This window comes from Vanellus vanellus (assembly GCF_965231255.1).
Source record: "Vanellus vanellus genome assembly, chromosome: 2".
NCBI classification, from domain to species: domain Eukaryota; kingdom Metazoa; phylum Chordata; class Aves; order Charadriiformes; family Charadriidae; genus Vanellus; species Vanellus vanellus.
Genome location: NC_138906.1, coordinates 49,345,932 through 49,369,028, shown reverse-complemented (window position 1 = coordinate 49,369,028; position 23,097 = coordinate 49,345,932). Strand labels below are relative to the sequence as shown.

Sequence of the window (23,097 nt, the reverse complement as noted above, 5' to 3'; positions counted from 1 at the left end):
TGTTAAGTGTAGGGGCCACACAGGGATTCTCAGAAATAGATCATACTGTACTCTCCTTTGCCGAAACTGTTTCTGCTGTGCTCAGCAGGCTCCCAGCTAACCATTTTCCCAGCCAGACAGTATCATTCTTTCTTTTGCACTGCAATAAGCACTTAAATGGCTTTATCTTCATTTCTTCTGGTTAAGTCTGGTGGTGAGACATTCTGGTACACTGTTGAAAGCAAATTCAGTTTCATATTTTTTCACTTACAGAGATGTCCTCTTACTATTCCTCACTCACTCATCTCTTAATTAAAAGAATAAAAATGCTTTAGGCTAGACCCTGCTGTCCAGCTAAGACAGTTTTGTCTGAGATGATAGATAGCATGTTACCAGTCATACAAACCTACTCCTTTTCATAGCAGAACTGTGTTGTACTGGGACCAGTGCTGCTGCCTTGCTTTTGCTGTATTCCGAGGGACTTAGGCCACCCTGTAGCCTTAGGAGGGTCTAGGTTTAAATTCTTTAAGGTGATCACATTTACTTGCTAAGCAATTTTGCAATAGATGGAGCCCTATTTGTGACACTAGAGCCCTGACTGAAGAAAGACAGCATGATCAAGACTCAGCAGTTCTTGCTTATAGAACTGCTTTCTAAATAAGTGGTGAACAATTCAGGCACCTGACTAGAGATCCTTGGCATGGTAATAATAATGTAGATGAACCAAAGAAGAAGGGAATACTTTAGGGTGAAGAATGGTCAAATCAAGAGATTTTTTGCTGGGATTTGAGTTGCAGGAGAAAAAAAAAAAAAAAAAAGTAGAGCCAGTTTTCTAAATAACACTGTCATGCCAAGTTTACAAAGCCAGTTTGCCTTTCACGTAACTCCCAGATTAAAGACACAGTGCCCAGTCAGAGATCTAGTCAGTCCAGAAGGTTGCTGGGTGGTTAGTAAATAACACAAAGGATTTACAGTGGCAAGACAGGGCTTTGGTGAGCCTAGTAGCGGAGAGGAGTCTTTTAGACATGTGGGAGAGGGAACAAAGTACTACATTCTAACAACTATCATCAGATACTGCTGAATCTGCTCTATTCCTCCCCCCCCCCCCCAAGATTAACAAAAAACCTCAGCCCCAATTTGCCAACTTTATAAACGCCCAGCAGCCACAATTATTTTTGATAGAATACTAGTAACTGCTGTAATACAACACCTAACAGATACAATTTATTTGGATGCAAAATCCAAGGTACATTCTTCTCAACCACCTACTATTATTACTGCTGGAAAGCAACTGTTCTATATAATACAGTATTATGATATTGAGACAATGCAGCTCTTAAGTGGTAGGCTATACATCCTAATAGGCTTGAGTCATCCCTCACCACACCTCCTTTGTATTTATAAAGGTAGCATTACTGGTAAACGCAGGTAGCACTTAAAAGACTTAACCTTATTTACAGATGTACCATCTTTAAAGTACAAGATGAGAATGCAAAGAGATGAAACAAACCACAAAGACTAAGCCTGCCCCCCAGTGTTGCTGCACTTGTCTTCATGACAAATATTGTAATCTAATTTCAATATCTAGTTGAACACTAAACAGGTATGTTAGACTAAGCATGGCTGACCCCATCTGGTTGCTGGTCAGAGACCAAGTCATACATCTGCTTCATCTCTGACACAAAGAGCAGAGTTACCCAGAAATTTAAAACAAGTTTGCTGTAGGGCTTGTTCACTTTTGCTCGATTCTGGCTGTTGTATCTAGACTTCAAGTGGGAAGATCTCAAATCAAGTTTTAACAAAACTGATCTCAAGTGAGAGAAATAACTCCACCAAACCCAATGATCTGGGAGATCAGATTCTTGTATGTTACCTGTTTCTCAATGCATTTGTTCTCTTGTATCATCCTGTTTTTATGGTTTGAATCATTTTGTTATGGTTGTATGTACATACAGAATAAGTGATTTGTTTTAATTTAAAAGAGGAAGCTTATGACAACATTTTAACTAACAGTTTTCTACAAGCAAATTATTTGAAATAAAGCAGACAGTTATAACTCGATCAATTCAATGCTATAACTGAGCTAGAAAGAAAATTCAATACAGAAGATAGGAGACAAGAAACAGAACAGAAAAGGTCAGATTAAGTAAAAGTTAGTAAGAGCATGCCATGCTAATCCCTGGTAAGAAGAGTGAATTATATGCATGAAACTGAAGACTTCAGTGTATCGGATGGCAAAAGCCAAAGCCCATAGAAAGTTATTAAGTTTGTCAACACTGAGGAAGATGGTGATTGCCAGGGTAAGCTAACTAACTCTGTAAACTTGGCAATTCAGTGGCAAGTGAACATCAACAGAAAATGAACCCAAGGCAATGAATACTGGAAAGGCTTTAAACCACTCATACATGCTCTGGTGGACTCTGAATTAGTTGTGATCTTTCAAGGGGACGATCTAGGCATCACCATGGACAGCTTGATGAAGACATCTGCTCAATGTGTAGTTGCAGTCAAGAAAGCGAGTAAGATGTTAGGCTGTATTAAAGACAGAACAATATGGAAAAATATTACAGCATGTATTTCTCTTAGAGGTCCTCCATGAATATTTGCTGTTTCATCAGCACCTTTAGAAATAGTGACATATTAGAAAAATACAGGGAGGAAAGCAGTAAGAGAATGATAGCAGCAGCTCTTTGTAGCTGCAGAGACAGTAAGACCAAGGTAGTTTATTTGTTAAAAGGGGAAAAGAATAGATGATATACATCTAAAAAGTAGTTCTTCTCCCCACCATGTAACAGGATATATACCTCAAAGTCATTTTAAGCCACCTACCAATCTGTTGATCACTCATCATCACCACCATAAGTATTCCAAAAACGCTCCTGTGTTACTCTTTAATGCTTTTTATTCAGCCAGTTAAATAGTTCCTCTGAAGCAACTGCAATATTTCGTTGAAATTTAACAGTAATCGTTTCTGACAGAGAATTGTCATGGCTGATGCACATTAACAACTGTCTTAGAGGTGCTGCAATGATAAAAATATCAGTAAGAGAAGATAGCTGCTGGGCCTCATCTCTGTCCAGTACCCACCAGAGGTCTAATCTGCCTGTGTGCATGCCACCATCATATTCTCTGCTTCCATTTGGAGGCCCACTGTACGAGCTAAGCAATGAAATCACCAGCAACAGCAGACAAGGGCATATTCATAAAAATTTTTTCTTTGTGTTTCCTTCAGCTGCAGGTAACTGATAAAACAGGAGATAATAGTAAATAGGGTAATTCACCTCTTCTGTATCCCTTCCTCTCCTACCTATCCCTCTGGCTTACCCCTCTCGGCCCTACCTTCTGATCATTTCTTTCCTTTATCTGTTTCACAGAAACCTCTCCATGGGCAACAATTTCCCTTTGTTTTATTCCCTTCATCTTTTTCCTCCACAGCTTGCCTTAATACTAGATTTTAAAAGTTTTGAAGTTAAGATTACCCTCTCTCCCATATTTCCACTGTACCTGTATGCTACTTCAACTTGAACATGGGAAAGGATAAAGAGTAGGACAAATGTGTGTTTACATGTAGAGAGGTTAAGAAAACTACACTCCTACTACAAAGTACCACTTAATATCCTGACACAAATATATACTTTCAGGAGTGAACATTCCTAGTTCACATAATTTGAACAAACTTTAAAACAGCCACATTATAAGAGATGGCTATCAACTGTGAGCAGGATTTTATTTCAGTCATGGGATTTACAAAATAGAGCGATATCGATTTTAATGTATTCCACAAAAAACCAAAAAGCCTCATATTAATATACAATTTGGGTTGCACAGATAATTAAAGAGAGGAAATAACCAGTTAGAGTGCTCAGCCTGAACTTTTTCCCTTACTCATACATACTAAAGTAAGTCTAATTACATAATACTTAAATAGAACGTTTATTACATTCTGTAGAAATAAGCCTTTCCCAAAGTAGTATTAAAATACTGTTGTGAAAGCTAATATAAATATCTTTTAATAAAGATTTTTAGTTCTGTGTAGCACCTTCCATCAGCCCCAGCCCTTGACAAAGAACAGCTTTGGCCTCACAACACCCCTGTGAGGTAGGTGGTTGGGTTTTTTTGGTACAGCTGGGGAAACTGAGGCAAAGTGAAAACTAAATTATTTGAAATTAACACAGCAGCTCAGTGGAAAAACAAGGCCAAATCCCACATTCTTTGTCCTATGCTCTTGCTACAAAAGGGGCTTGCTTCTTTTCAGTGCACACAGTTGGTTTAGATGATACTTCCCATTCCAGTATTCCAGATGCGCTACTTTTTTCTGGTGATTCATTAATACTACGGTACATTTTTAATATTTGTATTATGGCTAAGCAGCCCATTTAACTTCATTAACCTTGCTGTATCAACATATATTCTAAGCAACTGAACATAAAACCACGATATACGTACCATTAGAAGATGCTTCACAAATAAAGGAAATGTCTTCATGGCAATTTGAATCAGTGTCTCAGCTTTTTAACGTGCAGAAGTGAAAAAAGTTTTCTTAAATATGAAACAAGTTATTTCCTAATAAGATTGCTGAACTATCTTGGAATTTGTCCTTTCTCTGTTCTCTCTTCAGGTAACCGGTTAGAAGCTTTATACCAATGCACAATTCTACCTTCTCTCTGGACAGATTTTACTCTTTTTTTTTTTTTGGGAAAAAATAAAATGGGATGCCTTCCCCAAGTACTGAACTTCAAATACTTTTTCTGATTTAAATTCAGATGGATCTGTCACTTGTGAAAGCAGTGCTTACCCATGCAGCACTTCTATCCAACCACTTGCACTCTGCTCGCTCTGTACCTCAGGCTACACATTTAATACCGTAATTTAGAAAATCCCTCTTTTCTTATACATCCTGTGTTTTATTTGCATTATATCCACTCTCCCCAATTTAAAAAAAAAAAAAAAGTCTTCCTTCCTGTTCTATTTCACTTCAAACAGAACACGGTGGAACTACACTTGGTGCTTCAGAAGCCAAACACTAGATCCATGATAGTTATGACTTATCCAAATCAGTATTAGACTCCTCAGTACTGTTTTCTGCTGTCATTTCTTCTTCCATCTGCTAGAGCTTGCAGGTTCTGGTATTAACTTTGACACAGAGAAGCTGACATATTTGTCAGTTTGTTCTTCAGAAAAAGTTACGTTAAATTTCCCCCCTTTGTACTTGTCTAATTTATATATCTGAAATTTAAATAAGCATGTTATTATTTTCTTATATTCCCAAATAAACCCCCTATTTACCATTAAAACTAATTTGTGAAATTAAGAGCTGAAAACAGAGAGGGACAATTTGGGAACTCAATTACAGTCAGGCAATGAAACCTGGTTTGTGGCTATTCATAAAGATTTTTAAGTACTCAGGGTGTTTTTGGTAAAATTTGCTTTCTTGGGCCTCTGATACAAATCGGTTCTATAAGAAACAAGGTATTCATTTCTCTGACCATGTCAATATTGGAAATAATATTACTACCTTGAGAATAAGCACCTTTAAAGCACATGAAGCCCTGTTAGTCTAAAAAAGAATCATCTGCTCCATTTTAATTTTGGTATTTGACAGAAGAACACAAGCAAGTTTAAAACTGCTCAACCACAGTGAAATTAGAAAGACAAAAAGATACAAGCAAAAGCTCAGATAAGCAAACTCCAAGATGTGGAGCCCTATCAAATTCATATTGTGTTTACTTGACATAAACAGCACAGGTGTCTCAGCCATGCTGTGGTGAAAGAGTTTCCAAGAGCCAACAGATGCAGTCAAATACCAAAGACCCTAGTCACTATGGTGTCAGGTCTCTAACACAATTCGTACCATTAAAAATTCATCTATTGGTAAGTTTTGTAAGAAAGTTAACTTTGGACATGACTGGTAAAGCTAGCTAGAAAGACAAAACTGAAGCAGCGGGAGACAGTCACTTTTAGTCATCATTTCCTCTTCATTTGTGAATAAAGTTTTAAACGTGGCACAGCTGAACTGGGGGGAGAATGTAGAGGAGCAAAAGTAATCCTCTCCTACATTTATCATCAGCTCAAGTAAATACAGATGCCATATTCCTACAGCAGGCATTTGGGAAGTCCAAGTTTATTAAAATTACCTAGGTTTTGGCATTTTAGTATCCCTTAAATACAGGCTATATCAGTGAGAAACACAAATCCAAATTGTTCCTTTCCCAGTAAGTACTGGACATTTAAATGTTCTACCAGCAAGTCCGTAAATTTACAGCTGTGTGTTTATTTTAAGCCAGAGAAAGTAAAATGGAACCTTTAAATTGGAAATTAATAACTAACCCACCACAAAAGCATGTTATGGGTTAGGAAGTTCCCAAAGCAGCATACAACTGCATTTTACTGACTAGCATCAAGAATCCCATTTCTACAACTGACAATCCTTCATTTATGGAATGAGGCTTCAAAAAGCATTTTGAAGGAATGAAGTGGACATTCTTAGCATGCCTTGAATGAATGCAACAACAAACCAGAAAACGTTGGACTTCAGAGTCTCAAAAGCATACTGAGCTTCCACAGAGAACTGACTTTGGAAATATGAGGCATGCAGAACAATTAATTGTTAGAAGGAAGATACTGACAACTGGCATTTTGATAGTTGCTGGCAGCAATATTTAACACAAGAAACATTTTAAAATAGTTTAACATTCCGTACTCTGCAAATCTGCTGCATTCCTGATATTTTTCCTTTATGCCTCCTGAAAGAACCTGGAATGGAATGCTTCAGAAAAGCCCCCAAAATAACCTCTAGTTGTCAGTAGCTGATGGACTCCAATGACAGCATCCATCCAGAGGTCTGGAGTTTGTTTTGGTTGGGGTTTGGTTTTTTTTTTTTTTTTTTAATTCTTTAATTTAGCAGAACGACTTCAAATGAAAGGCAAATCAAAGCTTCATTCATATTCAATTCACAATATCAAACCAGTCCCATAAGGTGGGAGTAAGAAGACACTCTGACAGGTAGCAAACTAAACTTCTATGTATAAATAAAAGTCATATTAATATGCACTGCGATAAGCTCTTAAACATAGCCCACCTGACCATAAGGCTGACTACCCAGTTCATGGCCTGTCCCTTAAGGAATCCAAATGCTCTGCTTTACCTCAGCTGTTGTACAGTCATAAGCTAGAACTAAAGGTAAAGATTCATTAGAGTCCAGAATCCATGTATATTTCCATTTTATTTGATTTGAAACTGTTACAGGGTTTTCTTGGAACTGCCAGAATTCATGCCCAAAACCTCAAATAAAGATGGTACAATGGACAGTCTCATCTACCCTTCATACAGTAGACTAAAACTCAATTCATGTGCATTGGTGATCTCAATTGCTTTAGAGCATCAGGAAAAGCATTTTAAGATTTCACGTTTCTACCACATCAAGTGACATGTCCATTTACCATGAATTCCACAGAAATCTTTTGTGACAAATCAACAGTTTTGCTGGCAACAATGTATTTTCAAGGAAGATACATGGCTCAGAGTCCAAGGTATTGGTATCAGTCTTTCAGTGGGGTTTTGTTTCCAAATGAAGTCTCCAACTATAAGAATAGTCTCTTGAGCCCTCTTTAATAGCAGCTTCTAGCACAAGTTTTAGAGACAGTTAACTCTGCAAGGACAAGGCCAGTTTTAGTCTGTGCACAAAAGAACCAGGTGAAACCCCAGCCCCACTGAAGTCAACAGCAAAATTCCCATTGGCCTCAGAGAAGTAGATTTAAAGCAAGTCAGCAGTTAGTCAAAGGGAACCTAACTATGCAATTCCTGCACTACCCTCACCTTCTGCACATACACAGTACTCCCACACACGTAAGCAAGTTTTGTTTTGTTCCCTTGTTTATCTTGCCATTGGCAACTCTTACAGATGTTGGGTCTATTTTTTGGCATTTACTCTGAGAAACCTCAACCCTGGAGCACACCACTATTGTACTTCATTTTGCTTCTGGTGGAAGAATTCAGAGAAGAGAAAAACAGTTACAGCAGGACACTTTTGGTACTTGACAGGTTTCATTCATTGAATCAGTCACGGGCAATGTCTTATATTCCTAGTGTATCAGTGCCATTTTGCCTACTTCCACTAAATTAAGTCAGAGGTGACAACAATTTAAAGAAGTCACTGCCTTCTCTTATTACTAAACTTCCTGACTTTGAATAAACACCATTTATGAGTTTTACTTAGAGGATTTCTGCCTCAAAAAGCCTGCATGCTTCACAGAAGTAGCCAAACAAATAAGGCTTACCAGTTTTAATTATCCCCCTGCAGACTCAACTATTTTGGTTATCATGTAACCACTACCCTTCAACAAACAAATAACTTTTTTTCATAGAGGAGAGATTTTTACCTAGTATCATTACTGCCATGTATCTCATTTGTAAAAGACAAATTCTGAAAACTGTAGTTGGAGTCTGGATACCTCTGTGCCAAATCAAAACTCTTAGTGCTTTCAGGTGAGAAAGACCAATTTCATGACAAAAACACAAAATAAACCCTATATCACTACAGCATCTCAATTATTTAAATACACTGCAATTTGATACCAGAAAGAAGGCAGGCTTTTTTTTTTTTGTGGTGAATAGAAAAAAAAATATGCTTAAACAGACAACTGTGAAAACGGCTAATGCAAACAGACCATTCAAACCCAACATTCCTCAAATCTGATACTGAATGAGTTTTAACTTGTTTTGCGGTTACTTCAGTACAGCTATCTAAAAAGGTAAACAAACTACAGCTCTGTTATACTTGGATAGTATGAGTGGTATGGTACGCTTCAGAAGTCTCTAGTAGGCTATGGCTACACATGACAGGATTCCTCAGAAGGGGAACAGAATAGGTTTGTCATTAAGGTCACTTAAATCTTTGTTATAGCAAATTGGAACCAAATGGCTGACTTCTGCAGGATTTCTGACAGGAATCCAGTAGAGCTGGTTTCAAGTTTCAGATGGCCACTAAAACAGCTGTAACCTTCTCTTCCAGAAGTTGTGATCCACATGGTGTCCACAATGAGTGCAGCAAGTCTGAGGTAGTCAACCTTTACGAAGGCTCAGTATCTGAACATAAAAAGATTTTGAAATGACCACTGGCTGTAGGTATCTTTCTGAGCAATTAAAGAACACTGATGACTCTTGTTCAATGATTTACATTAATTTGCCCCATATCCAATGGAGAAGTTGTAACATATTATGCTTCCATAGTGCAGGAGAACCAATCACTTACGTCAAAGTAGTCTGCACTTGCTGCAGTAGATCCAGCAGAAATAAGATGGCATGTTCATCATAGCCGTTAGCTGTAGTTTAGTTACCTTAGTAGAAGGGTTACCAAAAAAGCATTCCTTAATTGTAATGTGTATGCAGCTCTACTGATCCCCAAGCACAGCATACTGGTTGTCTAGCTGAAGTTTAAGTGCCTGGTTTTTTGAGACCTCATCCCTACCTCTAGTTTTGTGTTTTACTACTTCAAAGCTCTTCTCCATTTCTTTATCCCTAAGGGAAAATAAATGTAATCAGTAAATATCTTATCACTAGCTTGTGAATTGTGAATTTCTAGTTGATTTCCACCCCATCCCAACAAAACCATTATGCACACAGAACACTAAGGTCTAGAGTTTTAACAGAACAGCCAAACATTCCCAAGCAAATCTTGTAAAAACTTAACTTCCGAATCAAGCTCATCACCCAGTACAATTCAGATTACATTCTAAATTTCAATATTAACATTCTCAAAAGTAAATTTAAGTGCATTTATGAAAAATAGGTTTTAGAAAGCAGAAGTCCATTTCTAGAATGCTCACTCAGAATTTCATTTTAGCTCCATTTGCACCATTCAAACCCTAAAGCATCAATGACAGCATGTCTCATTTGCCAAGCAGACAAAGCCACACCAAAATAAAAAAAAAAAAAAAAAAACACACCACAGAAGAAGAAACAAAGCTTCTGCTAGGCTGTATTAGTCAAAACACAGCAAGCAGGAAAAAAAAACCCACCCAAAAAAAACCCCAAAACCCAAGCAAATTAGGTATTGGCCTAGCTATCTTTTCTGTAGGGAATGAGGCTATGGAAAGATCAGGACACAAAAGCAGGGTGAGACTCAAGTCTTCAGCACCACAAAATACAAAGCACTTCAGCAAAATTGGGGGAGGGGGGGTGTACTCATTGTAAACCATAGCTCAGACAGCAAGTTTATTGATTTAGATTTGTATTAAACCCCGTTCCTCCATTTAAGTTACCTTCACATCTCTAATGAGAAGGCAGTGTGCTCATGACATCCTACTGATGTCTGCTGACGGTAATAACACAGAGCCTCACCATGGCTAGTATCTCAGGGAACCAGATGCTGTCAAGAGCAGAAATATACTGCTTCAGTGAAATCCTTCAGGAAGTCAATTAGATAAGGTAACTGGTCGTCTTGTTTGGCTATCTCACTGGGCTATGTCCTAAGAAAGTTACTTCATGGGAAGCCCTTCCTAGATTTGGAGATCTCTCCCATATCTTTGCCAAACAGTAGAATTTCTTCATTATTTCTTTCCTCTGTGGAAAGACTCAGGCTTAAGCCCTAAAAATAAGAACTCAGAGAGGGCAGTTAAAATACATCTCTTAGGGAATTAATGGAATGTACTTACTTTCGACTGTCTACAAGCTTGGCGGTGGACTGCAGTGATGGAAACTGCGTATCACTATAGATTTCTGGTGGTCCTTGCTGTGCTCTCCGTGGCCTGCCACCCTCCCTGGCACCAGGTGGCCTGTATACACCACCAGTCTGAACTGGTTCTGGGGTTTCTGTAACTAGTCATAAGAACAAGATTTAGTAAAGAGAATAAGTTCACGTTCATATCTGAAAAAATCCCACAAATGAAAAAAAGGAAAGAAACTTAAAAGTATGGTTTTGCACCTTTTAAAGCTCTGGAAGCAAATATTTCAGACAAGGCAGGAAATCAGGTGCCACCTAATTTAACCTATACTTAGTAGTCAAATTAAAATGTGGCTCCAGTGTATTGCCTCACAAAGTTCAGGGAATCAAAACCACTGATGAGGACTTCATGTTTCTTATTTGCAATTTATTAGCAGCTTACATTTAAAAAACTAGATATTTAAACACATAATTATATATTTGCCAAATCTTACTTAAAGCACCTCTCAATGCAGAAGAGAATATCCAAATAGTTCATATTTAAGGTAACAAACTACAATGACATAACACTGATTAATTAACTTTACCTCCTTGCCTGTACAAACAATAAAAACCATAGCAGGGCGCTTTTCAATGAATTTCTCAATGGAAGAGAATAGTCTGAAATCAAATCATGGCTAAGTAGTTTATGTCCACTGATGCTAATAAATTGTATTTAACTAAAACTAAAGTCCTATCCCAGTTAAAGAATCAATTTTGCAATGCCGTGTTCTTTGTACCCTAGAACTGATTTGAAAAGCATACTACTAACCATGGAACCCTACTCAAGAACTGCCATATTAGACATCAGATATTGGCTGAACATCCACTTAATTGTCAAAGCAATGTTTTCGGATTAACAGAAATGTTTCCCATGGGTATTCTGCAGATTGCAAAGTAGAGGGATCGCCTTCAAAAATGGAATGCTTCCCACTTCACCTTTCAAAGTCAGAAGCAAAAAACCCTCCATTCATTTTTATTTGAAGTATCTGACAGTACTATCAATTCAGTTCCTCAGATCCCTTTACAGGAAAGTTTCCTCATTTGCTTGTATGTCAAACAAGCCATTAGTATGTTAGAAGGTGCCCAAATAGGAACTGCCCCTTGAGCTCAAGCGTCCCAAGCTCTACCCTCTTAATTCAACCTGATACACTTCTGATTGGAAAAAGCAACAATTCTGAGTTAAATTTACCAATTGGTTCAACAACAGGTGCTGGTGCAGGAGCTGACTTGTTCCAAGGACCAGATGATCTGTCTACACCACCACCAGTCTCTTCCCAGTTGTCACCAGGTTCTTCTCTTTTTTCACTTTCATCATCTTCTTTTTCACTATAAAAGAGAAATGATATATAGCATTTTACAAACAGGAGTTTAAGACTTGACAAAGATCACGCAATCATCATAGACAAGATTTCACAGCTACCGTACTGAAGATACTAGATTTAACCAGACTACATTAGTCCTGTAACCACTGTATTAGTACTTCCATCTGAACAATTTTGGCACACTGCTACATAACTTGGCAAATGATAAGGAAAAAAGTTCTTAATAAAAGACAAACTCAAACTGTACTAAGTGATCAAATAAATTGATTGCTTATTTTGAGCCTAAAGACTTTTTTCTTATTAAGACAGTCATGCATTTGGAAGTGATAAGAAGATAAAATAGGAATGGGCTACAAGTCCAGCTTCCATAAAATGCTTTAGTCAAGAGGAAGAAATTGTGGAAAAGTAGTGACAGAAAGCAAGTCCTGAGCTCCCTTTCCCTATAACCACAACCACCACCACCTGAGAAACACTCTTATATTACCCACACAAACATAATCTACAAACCACCTTTGATTTTTTTTTAAGGCAGGCAATCAAAAATACAGAGAAAAATATGCCATTTTTAAAGATAAGTTCTATGCATAAGCCTGACTGTATTCTATTTAGACTACTTTATTTTGCATAGAAATAGTCAGAGACTCAAAATAATTTGCTAGACAAATCTACTACAGAAAGCTGTGTGGTATAACGGGACATACATGAAGGGTGAGGCTGTTAAAAAACCCAAGACATTGATCTGAACAACAGCAACAAAGTGTGAATACAGAAGTTTATAATACACCAAATCCTACTAACCATGATTGGATAAGATATCTTTATGAATAATAATCAGAGAACAGTTAAAAATACCTATTATTTCTGAAAATCAAATGGCCTTTCACTGTTCATCCAAATACAGTAACAAGCATAGTAAGCTGGACAAAGGGCCTAAACACATCACTATCCTACTTTAAACTACAGTCAAAAGCAGATGCCTACAGACTAGCTAGAACAGAGTAAGTACACGTAACATCCCACTCCTACCAGATACTGTGTCTTATTTTCAGCAGAGAACTCCAGAGCTGGATAATCTATAACCTCCAGTGGGTACTCCACTCTCCCCATGAATCCACTCACTGTGTGATTACAAAATCCTGTGGCAGAACCTTCCATATCCCTGATAACCTGCCACAGCATCAAAAGCATTCAGAAAGCCGACCTTTGTCTGGAAAACTACAGCACACAGTTTTCAATCAACCAGCACTAGTAGTCAGTGAAGCAGCAGCCCACCTGTTACTTGCCCATTCAGACATGTAATTATCAGCTGTGACACTTCAATGGTATGGAGAGCTTGTGGACCAAATATGTGCAAATGGCTTAAAAGGCCTTGTTAACTGAAAGGGGGTATGCGGTGTGGGTGCATGTTAAAAAAAACAAAACACCACAATAAAATGCAAGATCTGCTCAAGCAGTGAATAGAGCATCTATTGCACTGGTTACAGGTAAAACGATTTTAGAAAGGTATTATTCTGAATATCATCAATACCTGGAAAATGAGGATTATGTGACATTCTCAGTTTAAGACTGAGGTCAGAAAAAGGATTTTTGATGAAACGTTTTACTTAAACAGACCAGACTTCAGTAGACTTACTTTAGAGCAGACTACAGGAACAATCTAATGGAAAACCAAACAAAGAATCTTGGATGAGAATCATAAAAGCAGTCCTGTGGGATCCTGTCATGGGACACTAATTTTAACAACTATATTTTTGCTTTTTTGAAATAAAAACGTAATACTTCAGGAATTCCCTCCCCAAACTGAGATGCTGAATAGATTGAGTCAGGTAACGCTTAGAGCAGTCAAACGATTCAGTGGGAATTACTATCCTGCACTCCCTTCTCAGAGAAATGCCTACTTTACTATTTTTATAGAGGGGAATGTTAAGATTTGTAATAAAAATTTGATTCCAAAACAAAACAGATAGACCTAGAATATCAAGAGAGACCTAGAAAATAAAGAGATCATCAGCAGAGAACAGCCAAATCCAGGTTACCCTGCAGAAAACTTCTATACTAGCAGAAACATTTCAAACCTCTGTTTAACTGGACTCCGTGGAGGCAGCTCTGAAGAAAGAACATGCTTTTTACACATAGGTAATGATTATACTGGAGAGAAAAAGAAAAAAAAAAAAAAAAGTAGTACCTTATTTGCATGGACTGAACTCTAAGACCACTATAATCAATTTCTTCCTTTTGCTCAAACTCCTTCCAATCATCCTCTTCCTGTGAGAAAAGAAAAATATATGTTGTTACCTTCTTTACACTGTAAACAGAAAGGGCAAATGTAACTAAGATAACACAAAGAAAACTAAGGCTGAAGGTGCAGTTCCATGGGAAACAGATCTGCGTGCACCACTGCCAACAGGGCAAAGGATTCTACTCCCTCTGCCTCAAACTATATGTCATCTAGGATACACTTGTGAGCTGACTTTAACTCACTAGAACATCTCAGAAATGGCCCAGCAAAAAACTCATTCAAGTGAAAGGAAACCACATCATCTCAGTAAAAATCCAGTGGAAAGTCAAGGGACGACACAAAGTAGGGAATAGGACTGTGTAGTCAAGACCAGGGAAATACAAGGGCAAGACCTCTCCCTCTTACTAACAGTAAGCTTTTATGACAGCTTGAATGCACATGAAGCTTTAGATTTATTTTTCCATCACCTATTTCAAGAGCCAAAGAGAAAAGAACATTTGAAATAGCTTACAGTGGATTTATGACAAAGATTGATATTACATTACATTTGACTTTTTCACATTCAAACCACATTTACAGTCTTTCTTGTTTTCCTAATAATGTTTTTATAATAGTAAAACCATAGCAATTTAGTACACAAAAATAGTAGAATACTACTCATTGGAGAGCACCAAGGTTTTAAAACGGGTGTTTGATTATGTGTTTGGGGAAAGAGGGACCCACCTTAGTGGAGCCAATTTTGTCCTAGTGTGTAATCAGCAGATTCTGGGGTTATTAACGTAGACCAGAAACAGACCAGAACAGACAGGCAGCCCTCCCATGTTCCTAGTCACAGCTTTAAGACACACACAGCCTAATTAGTCGTTTACACAATTCCTACAGTCTACATGAAATGCAGTTATGTTACTTTAAATACAAAGACCTTGCAAGCAAGGTCTGCCAATGGTACAGCCCCTCTACTGAACAGCTGTGAATACAGCTTCTTTTAAGAGCCTTGTCCTAGGACCTTCTACATTATCAACCTCTAGCAGGAAAACTTTGACCTGCTTTAAAGTAACAGCAAAAGTATAAAGTGACCTCACGTTATTGCACCATCTGCTGAAGATTCAGCCTTGTGGAAGAGTGTCAGTCTACAGCTCTAAAGTATTTTAGATTTCTTACATCCCCATCTCCATGGAAACATCACAGTTTCCAAACTAATGTACCTTTCACGTTTAATGATCTTTATTTCTAATCCAAGTACAAGCTTCAGTCGAAACCAGATATTATTTTACAAGCAAGTGAGCAGAAGAGCAGAAGAGCAGCTGAAAGATTACCACTGACCTTGGTCTACTCAGAAAGCTACTGCAGGTGTCAAGCTCCCCAGGTTAAACAACATTAGGAAATAGCACAGTATTTCTTAAAATTAATTTTAAAACATACAGCATGGCCAGTTGTAAGGCACTAACTCAACTACGAGCACTTAAGCTTCCCTCGCATTCTCGTCGCTTCACTGTATTAGGGTACAAAAAAATTCCTGGCAGTAAAACCCTTCCTGGCAGAAAGGCAAAGAGCTCGGCGTACTTTGTCTGCAAGAACCAGCGGAATCTTATCGCCAAGGTCCACACGCCACAAACCCAGGTGGCCTACGACTGGCACCTGATCCCCAGATCCGACCGCTACCTTGCGCCAAGACCCAAAAACCGGGGAGGGCTGGGCAGAACAGAAGCCACAGACCGGGAACCGGCCCCGCTTTCCCCACGCCCTACACGGGGATACAAGGCACATTGCGAGGCCGGGAGTCCGCCCGGGCCGGAACCCGCCGGGCTTCCCTCCCAGCAACAGCGCCTGCCCGAGGACTCCGGCCCACCACCGCCCCGCTCGGGGCAGGGCCGGGCCGGGCCGTCCGGGGAGCCCCGCCAGGCCCCGCTCCGCTGAGGGCGCCCGCATGGCCGGGCGGCGCCGCTCCCCCGGGCCGGCGGCGGCGCCCCCTGCCGGCAGGAAGGCGCCACCGGGGCCGGCGGAGGAAGCAGTGACCCTTCCCCCACCGCCGCCCCGACGGAGCGGCCCCGCTTCCTCCTCCTTCCCCCCCCCCACCCCCCAACCTCGCCTCCCCCGGCCGCACCTTGGTCGCCGTCTTGGCGGAGCCTGCGTTGGAGGCGGCGGCCCCGGAGCCGCTGCCGTCAGCTGGGCGGGTTCCCCCAGCCGCCGCGGCCGCCCCCGCGGCGTTAGAAGCAGCGTTGGAGGCGCTGGAGGCGGCGGCGGCCCCTCGGCTGCTCTTCTCCTTCCGCTTCTTCTTGTCCCGCTTGGCGAAGAAGTCGTCGAGGCTCCTCTCCTCGGTCTCCGCCATGGCGGCGGTTCCGACTGGCGGCGGCCGCTCCTGGCGGCGGGTGGAGGGGGGGAAGGAGAGGGCAGCGGCGGCCCGGGCCAACAGGTGAGCCCCGCGCAGCGGCGCCGCGGCCTCCCGCTGCACTGCCGCCCCCCGCTGAGGGGAAGCGAGCGCGGCCGCCTAACGGCTGTGGCTGGCTAGGCCCACAGGAGGCCGCCCAACGCCCAGCGGGAGGAGGCTACCGCGCTCCACGTTGGTGGCCGCCGCTTGACACGGCCCGAAAGAGAGGAGGGGAGGGGGGGGAAGGCGGCCCGCCGCGGGGCTGGGCTGAGGAGAAAGGGGGCGGAGCCTTCCGCCTGTGCTTCCCCTCGCACTCCCGCGCATGCGCTGCGGCGCCCCCGACCAATGAGCGGCCCGGGAAGGAAACGGCTGCCGGCCAGTCAAAAGTCTCCAGGGGCAAGTCGCTGACGTCGGACGTGAGAATTGCGTAACGAGCGGGGAGGCGGTGGTGCGGCTGGGGATTGGCCGAGCCGGTCGGGGCCGGGGGAGCCAGGAAGGCGCACGGGGTTCGGTTGAGTCGCAGGGCGCGTGCGTACTGGGGCCGGCGGGGCGGGGTGCCACCGGCGCGCGGGGCAGCACGGCGCGTGTCCGCCGCGTGTCCGCCGCGTGCGCCCTGCGGCTGTATAACCCCGCGGGCGTGGGCCTACCCCGCTTCCGCCTTGCCCTGAGGGGAGCCGTGTGTGGGCAGGGCTCAGAAGTGGACCGCGACCGGCCGGGGCTCCTCGGGAGACCGTGGGCTGCTTCCCGCGTCGGGGATGGGGCCTTCCTGTCAGGGCCCGCCGCGGAGTGAAAGAGGGACAGGGACGGCAGCCCGGGGGGGCGGGGGCTGTCCCCACAGAGCGTTGCGACAGCCGCTTCTGAGGAGGCTGAGAAGGCGACAGCCGCTTCTGAGGCCCTCAGCCAGTCCTGCAGGCTCGGGCGGCCTCTCGATCTGCTTAAGCGGCGGCTCGGTTTGTGCCCGGCTCCCCCACCCTTGGTTGAAGCGGCGTTTGCTCATGGCGTGGACTGAGATGACTAAGGCTCGGCCTCCCCGCAGCCTAGAGAGGGCCGTACGCTTACACTGTCACTGGAAAGGATGCAAGGAAATAACTTTAGCTTTCATCTTGGAAGTAGTGTGGTTAAGTGACTAAGACTTGAAACACCACTCTGTCTAGGATGTCCGGATGTGTTGGCGTGAACTTTGTAGCTGCTTTCCTGACTCGCAGTGAAGCCTAGGGAGTATCCACTGGGGAAACAAACTTCACAGTGGGTGTCTGCAGATTGTGACCGCTCACTTTGGGTACTGTAGTGACCTTTAGCTCTGGAAAAAAACACGGCTGTTTAAAAAATTCACTGTGGCTTCAAAATATATTGTCAGAAGTTTTGAGGCAGGACACTGAAAAATAGCCTCAGACTGTCATGAGTCATAAACAATTACATGAAGCACTGATTCTCATGACTTTGTTGGTCAGCCATCAAAAGGAGATGTTCCTACTCCTGAAGTGCAAGCCCAAATGCAAATTACCGTCAAATAAGCATAGGTTTGTACTATAGTAATATAAACATAAGCATCTTGTATTATTTATTTATTTAGTATCATTTTAAGCTTTGTGATATTTTCTCTTGAAATCATTATATGTGTGTGTATATATTAACATATAAATGAAAAGTTTTTTCTGAGCTTTGGAGAGTATTTGACGGTCTCTTTAATTTGTGTCCATGAAAGTACTGTTATGTAGTGTTTTCTATCCACAATTCTCAGCTTGTTTGAAAAAACGGGAGGTGCCATTATCACATTGCAGAAAGATGTCAAATACTCTATATGTCTTTGTGAAGCATTTTGTAGCTGTGAGTGACTGAATCACTGCAGTTGGGTGGTCTGTGTTTGGGAGATTTGTTCAGTCCTCTTTTATGTCTGTCATGCTGCATTCTTCCTATATTTCTCTACTGCCATTGACATTCTGTGCACTTGCAGGATTTGATCCTGCACAGAGCAGGCCCTGAGAAGTAAAAATTGCAAGCATAACGGTTCATCTGGTAACACTGTGAATGTCATGTGGTCAACGACACTTTCCATTTTGTGATAAGAATAATTACTAAAGCAAAGAGCAAATTTGGTAGCTAAGTCTCATTTTCTGTGCCTCCTTGGTGCACCTGGGCTCCCCTCCTACTCGCTTCGGTTGATAGAAGGTCGCATGGCAGATGTGACAGAGGACAGCTGGGTGTGGAAGAGTGTTTGACATTCCTTTTGTCGAAGCGCTGCCTGCCCTTGCATTTGTGCCCCATTACTGCCCAGGAAGCTGACATACCTCTGCGCTACACCATGCTGTGACTTGCAGGCTCAGCACTGATAATAACATGCAACTAAGCAGACAGTTTGCATCCCTCAGCTTTTGTGGTAGATAAGCTAATAATGGCCACTAAGTACAGTACTGTGCCTGATTCTAAGCTACGCTTTTTTTGAATTTCAGCAGCTGGTAAAATATTTTTGTTGCATCATTATGGATAGTATTGGGCTGAAGAATGCAAACCCGATGCCTTTTTGCTGCTTTTAGCGTCTGCGTCACTTGTCCCTTGCAAACACAGTGCTGTAAGGATGGAATGACCAACTCTGGATTAGAAACTTAATACCTGTCAGGAGCAGAGGACCAAGAAACATTTCAGCTATTAAATCTGGAACAGACTCCGTGGAAACCATGGAAAATAGCAGCAACGTTTTAGTCCTCTGAAGGCTTAGATCCAGATTTAAAGACATGTCTCTGTTGGCACTTTAAAGGAAGCATTAGTTATGCAGTTATGCTTGGATTTGCCTCCCACCCATAGTTTTATTTTTATGTAAAATTGTGAAAACGTGCTGATGCACAGCATTTGTAGTTCTCAGCGAATGCATTGCGTTAGTTTTTATGGTTAAGATTGTTGCTGTGTAAAACGTTAGATGCAGAAAAAAAAGGTCAGTATTTCTGTGTTTTCTTTTTCTTTTCCTCTCTCAAATTTAGTGATCCTCAATATTTATGCAGAGGACATTTCACTGAAGAATGGCTTGCAGGCGTGGACCGACAGAAGTAACGTTTGTAATATAAGGAATATATCCAGAAGGCCACATTGCCGTGACGGGACCATGAGCTCAGCAGACAGCTTTTTGCTGCACTGTATATCACTGACCTGTGTGACCAGCCTTTGTCAAGATGCTGCTCTGAATGCCTCTGCTCGGGTACAGATTTACCTGGAGGACTCTGAGGACTTTGTCTCTTTCTTCCCCCATGTTAGCAGTGCAGGCTGCAGCATTCCTGTCGTGGCATACAGTGGTGCCTGTCCATCTCTCGTCTCCATCCTGTGGCTATGGTGAGTCTTGCCATGATGCTGTTCCCTGTGCTTCTTGGTGTGTTTTATAAAGATTGCGGAATGAAGCATTACTGCACATAGGGAAAGTGATGCAGCAGCCGCTATTTATGTGGGCAGACGGAAAAAAGGGAAGGCCGAAGTGAGTTGTGGGTGATGCAAGAATCAGGAGCAGACTTCCATTTCCAGTCACCCAGTGTTTTGTCTTATCCTTACTTCTTCGTAGCTAATTACCTCCATTCTGTGACATGAAGGTGATAGCACTGTGAACTGCTTTGGCATTTGCAGAGCACAAGCAGAAGAACACTTAATTCGATAACTCTTATGCAGATGCCTGCTTAGGAAATTGCAGAAGGTGCCCTTAGGTGCAGAGCAGCTTGCAGAAGGGTTCTAGTGTAGTCCTTCTCACAGCATGGGCCCTGGTTCTCTTGAGGAGCTTAACCTTCATATCAGCTTTGGGGTGCTAAGAATTTGCTGTAATTTCAGACGTCTACAGCCAGAAGGGAGAAGTGTTGTCATGTCTGTTTCTCCACCAGTAATTGCCATCTGAAAGCAGGCAGCGGTGGCAGCAGTGCATGGTGTTTTGTCGAAGTATGAAGTTTTACACAATGCCAGCTTGAAGTCACCTTAAAAATTATCTTTTAACTGTAGAATCAGTATAATAATGCTTATGCTAAGTTGTAAAAAGTAGGATGGTAGGCTAGAGTACTGGTTCCTAGCTGTTGTGGTATGCTGCTACACTGCATGAAATGTGAAATGAAGAATGGGGTAGCAAAGGGCTGGCGCCCTCTGCCTCCCCTGAGCATGCAGTAGTGTGTGTTCAAGCTGCGGTGCAGAAGAAGCTGTTCCTGGCTGAGGAGGAGGATAAAGTACACATATGGTTTGATGGTACAGCTAATCTGACCTTGTGACTAGCTATCACCAAGGGGGGCAGCCGTGCTTTACAACCCTGACTATTCTCTCTCCCCCTCCCATCCCTGTGCTGCTACTGGTACATGTCTGACCCTACAGTGGCCTGATTCAGGGAGCTGAGTGGCAGGAAAGTTTCCTTGTGTTTTGCGGGGCTAATTTTCTGCTAATTTTGCTTCCTGAACTGTCTCCTGAGACATCAGCCGGGTGTTGGTGCTAACACGAGACAGGGTGATGGGAACGCATAGCAAGTGAGGAGGAGTAGAAATGTCCTTCTGTGCAGCAGCTGGCTGTTAGATTGTATTATCTGTTCCCTCTGACTGCATCCTGAGTCTTCATAGCAGCAAGTGCCACAAATCCGTGCAAGGGTATATAGGTGTGACAGATACTGCAGTAGGAGATAATAAAATCTGTTTTCTGGTTTTGGTTTTCTTAGCAAAACCAGTTGAAAACAAGTTCACGTGTATTTAATACAGCAACTGCTAGACGAGAGGATAAATATAAAGATAAATCAGTTTATGAACCTTAGCGCTGACAAATAGTTGTGAAAGCCTTTAGTCTCTCATGTTCTCAATTTCCCATCTCACATGGTGAAGACTGTTAATGCTTAGATAGCATTCAGGCTGGCAAGATGTGCTAGAGGGTCTGTGTAGCTAGCTAGGTAGCTAGCAACAATCTGTGTAAAAGTAGAGAGAGCTTTCCTCACAAGACCCTTAGCACTTAATATGAAAGCACTTCATTTTAGAAGCAGCCAGACGTGCTACGTTTGACTTCTAATGAACTATTCACAAAAATAATCTTTTCAGTGGCTTTTAGTCTTTGCTAGGGATGGGGAAAAAGCTGCTGGAAATTCATTATTTATGCTTAGACACTTCCTCCTTTTCCAGTCACTTCCCCATACTGGAATACCTTGATGATTTTGCAAGAAACTATTTCCATTCCAATGAATAAACATCTCAGTAAGAATCTAATTTAATTTTTATAAAGTATGCTGGATCATTCGAACCTATGATCCAAGTTTTGTTGGAACAAGAACTTGGAATGGCATATAAGAAACTTAAAAAAAATCCTTCTTTTCACATCACAGTATGCTTGTAGACTCATAGTTTCACCAGGGTTATCTGTCAGTGACATTTATAAAGAACCATTTCACAGTGGGATAGCCAGCCGTGTCTTTTCATACCTGAAGCATCACTAGCAAATAGCAAAGAGATCTGATGCCGGATTGTGTATTTTTATGCTATAGGATTCATTTGATGATTTATAGAAGCTGCTGTCTATAATTACAGCACACATGAGACAAAAAGAAAACCTGAAAACCTATCAGGGGCTGCTGTGAAGAAATACAGGAATAATTTGTAAATTCCCTCTTATTTCTCAAATCATAGAGAAACTGTTCTCTCTTATGTGTCAAGGGGGAGGGGGAGGTTATTTTTCACTAATGTCAAAAAGTGACTGTTCCTAGATAGGATCCAGTTAACAACAACCCGAGGGTCTGTGCCATCACATCTCTTGTACCACCGTTTGTGTATGTTTTCTCTCTTCATCACTATTCTTCATGGAGTCTCAGCTTGTTAAGTTCTGCACTGATATGCGACAAGGCATTATCGCTGCTGAGGAGCCTACGTTCTGTAAGAAAAAAAGGGAGTATGGCATCATCTGCCTTTCATTTTTTGGTTGTTGTTGGGTAATCTCTTAATCCAGTAATTTTTTTATTAAAATCCTGCAGGTGTTACACACCAAATGGCCTTTTTGCAAAGATTAAATGAGGAATTGTTTGTCAAGTAACTATATTGAGAAGAATTTTCCATGTGTGGGGGAATGTGCAAGGAAAGGCATGACAACATGTGTGTGCTGATTCCTGTTATCCACTGGTGGATCAAGTGTAGTGGGTTTGAAGTGTATTTGATTTTATCAGTTATTAAAAACTAAGTAGCTTTATTAGCTAATGTTTCAATTAAAGATCAAAATATCTTCAGGCTGCATCTGATATATGCTACATGCCATTATGTTCTCCAATATATGCCATAGAATCACAGAATCACAGAATCATCAGAGTTGGAAGGGACCTCTAGAGATCATCTAGTCCAACTCCCCTGCTAAAGCAGGATTGCCTAGAGCACATTACTCAGGACTGCATCCAGGCGGGTCTTGAAAATCTCCAGGGAAGGGGACTCCACAACCTCCCTGGGCAGCCTGTTCCAGTGCTCTGTCACCCTCACCGTAAAGAAGTGTTTCCGTGTATTTGAACGGAACTTCC

The 23,097-nt window shown here is 41.7% G+C and overlaps 1 protein-coding gene across 3 annotated transcripts; it reads right to left on the bottom strand.

The window, feature by feature from the left end:
• Positions 1-6,144: 6,144 nt before the first annotated feature.
• CDV3 (CDV3 homolog) lies at positions 6,145-16,840 on the bottom strand. Of its 3 annotated transcripts, XM_082480129.1 has the most exons (6): positions 16,347-16,839; positions 14,189-14,268; positions 11,871-12,007; positions 10,632-10,794; positions 9,446-9,495; positions 6,145-9,063 (listed from the first exon to the last, which is right to left on the bottom strand). In XM_082480129.1, exons 1-6 carry the CDS (start codon positions 16,569-16,571, stop codon positions 9,047-9,049), a joined length of 672 nt encoding a protein of 223 aa, XP_082336255.1. In that variant the 5' UTR covers positions 16,572-16,839; the 3' UTR covers positions 6,145-9,046. The 3 variants fall into 3 exon arrangements, with proteins under 3 accessions (XP_082336255.1, XP_082336256.1, XP_082336254.1); XM_082480130.1 differs by lacking the exon at positions 9,446-9,495 and having other exon boundaries at positions 16,347-16,838; XM_082480128.1 differs by lacking the exon at positions 6,145-9,063 and having other exon boundaries at positions 9,251-9,495; positions 16,347-16,840.
• Positions 16,841-23,097: the final 6,257 nt, after the last annotated feature.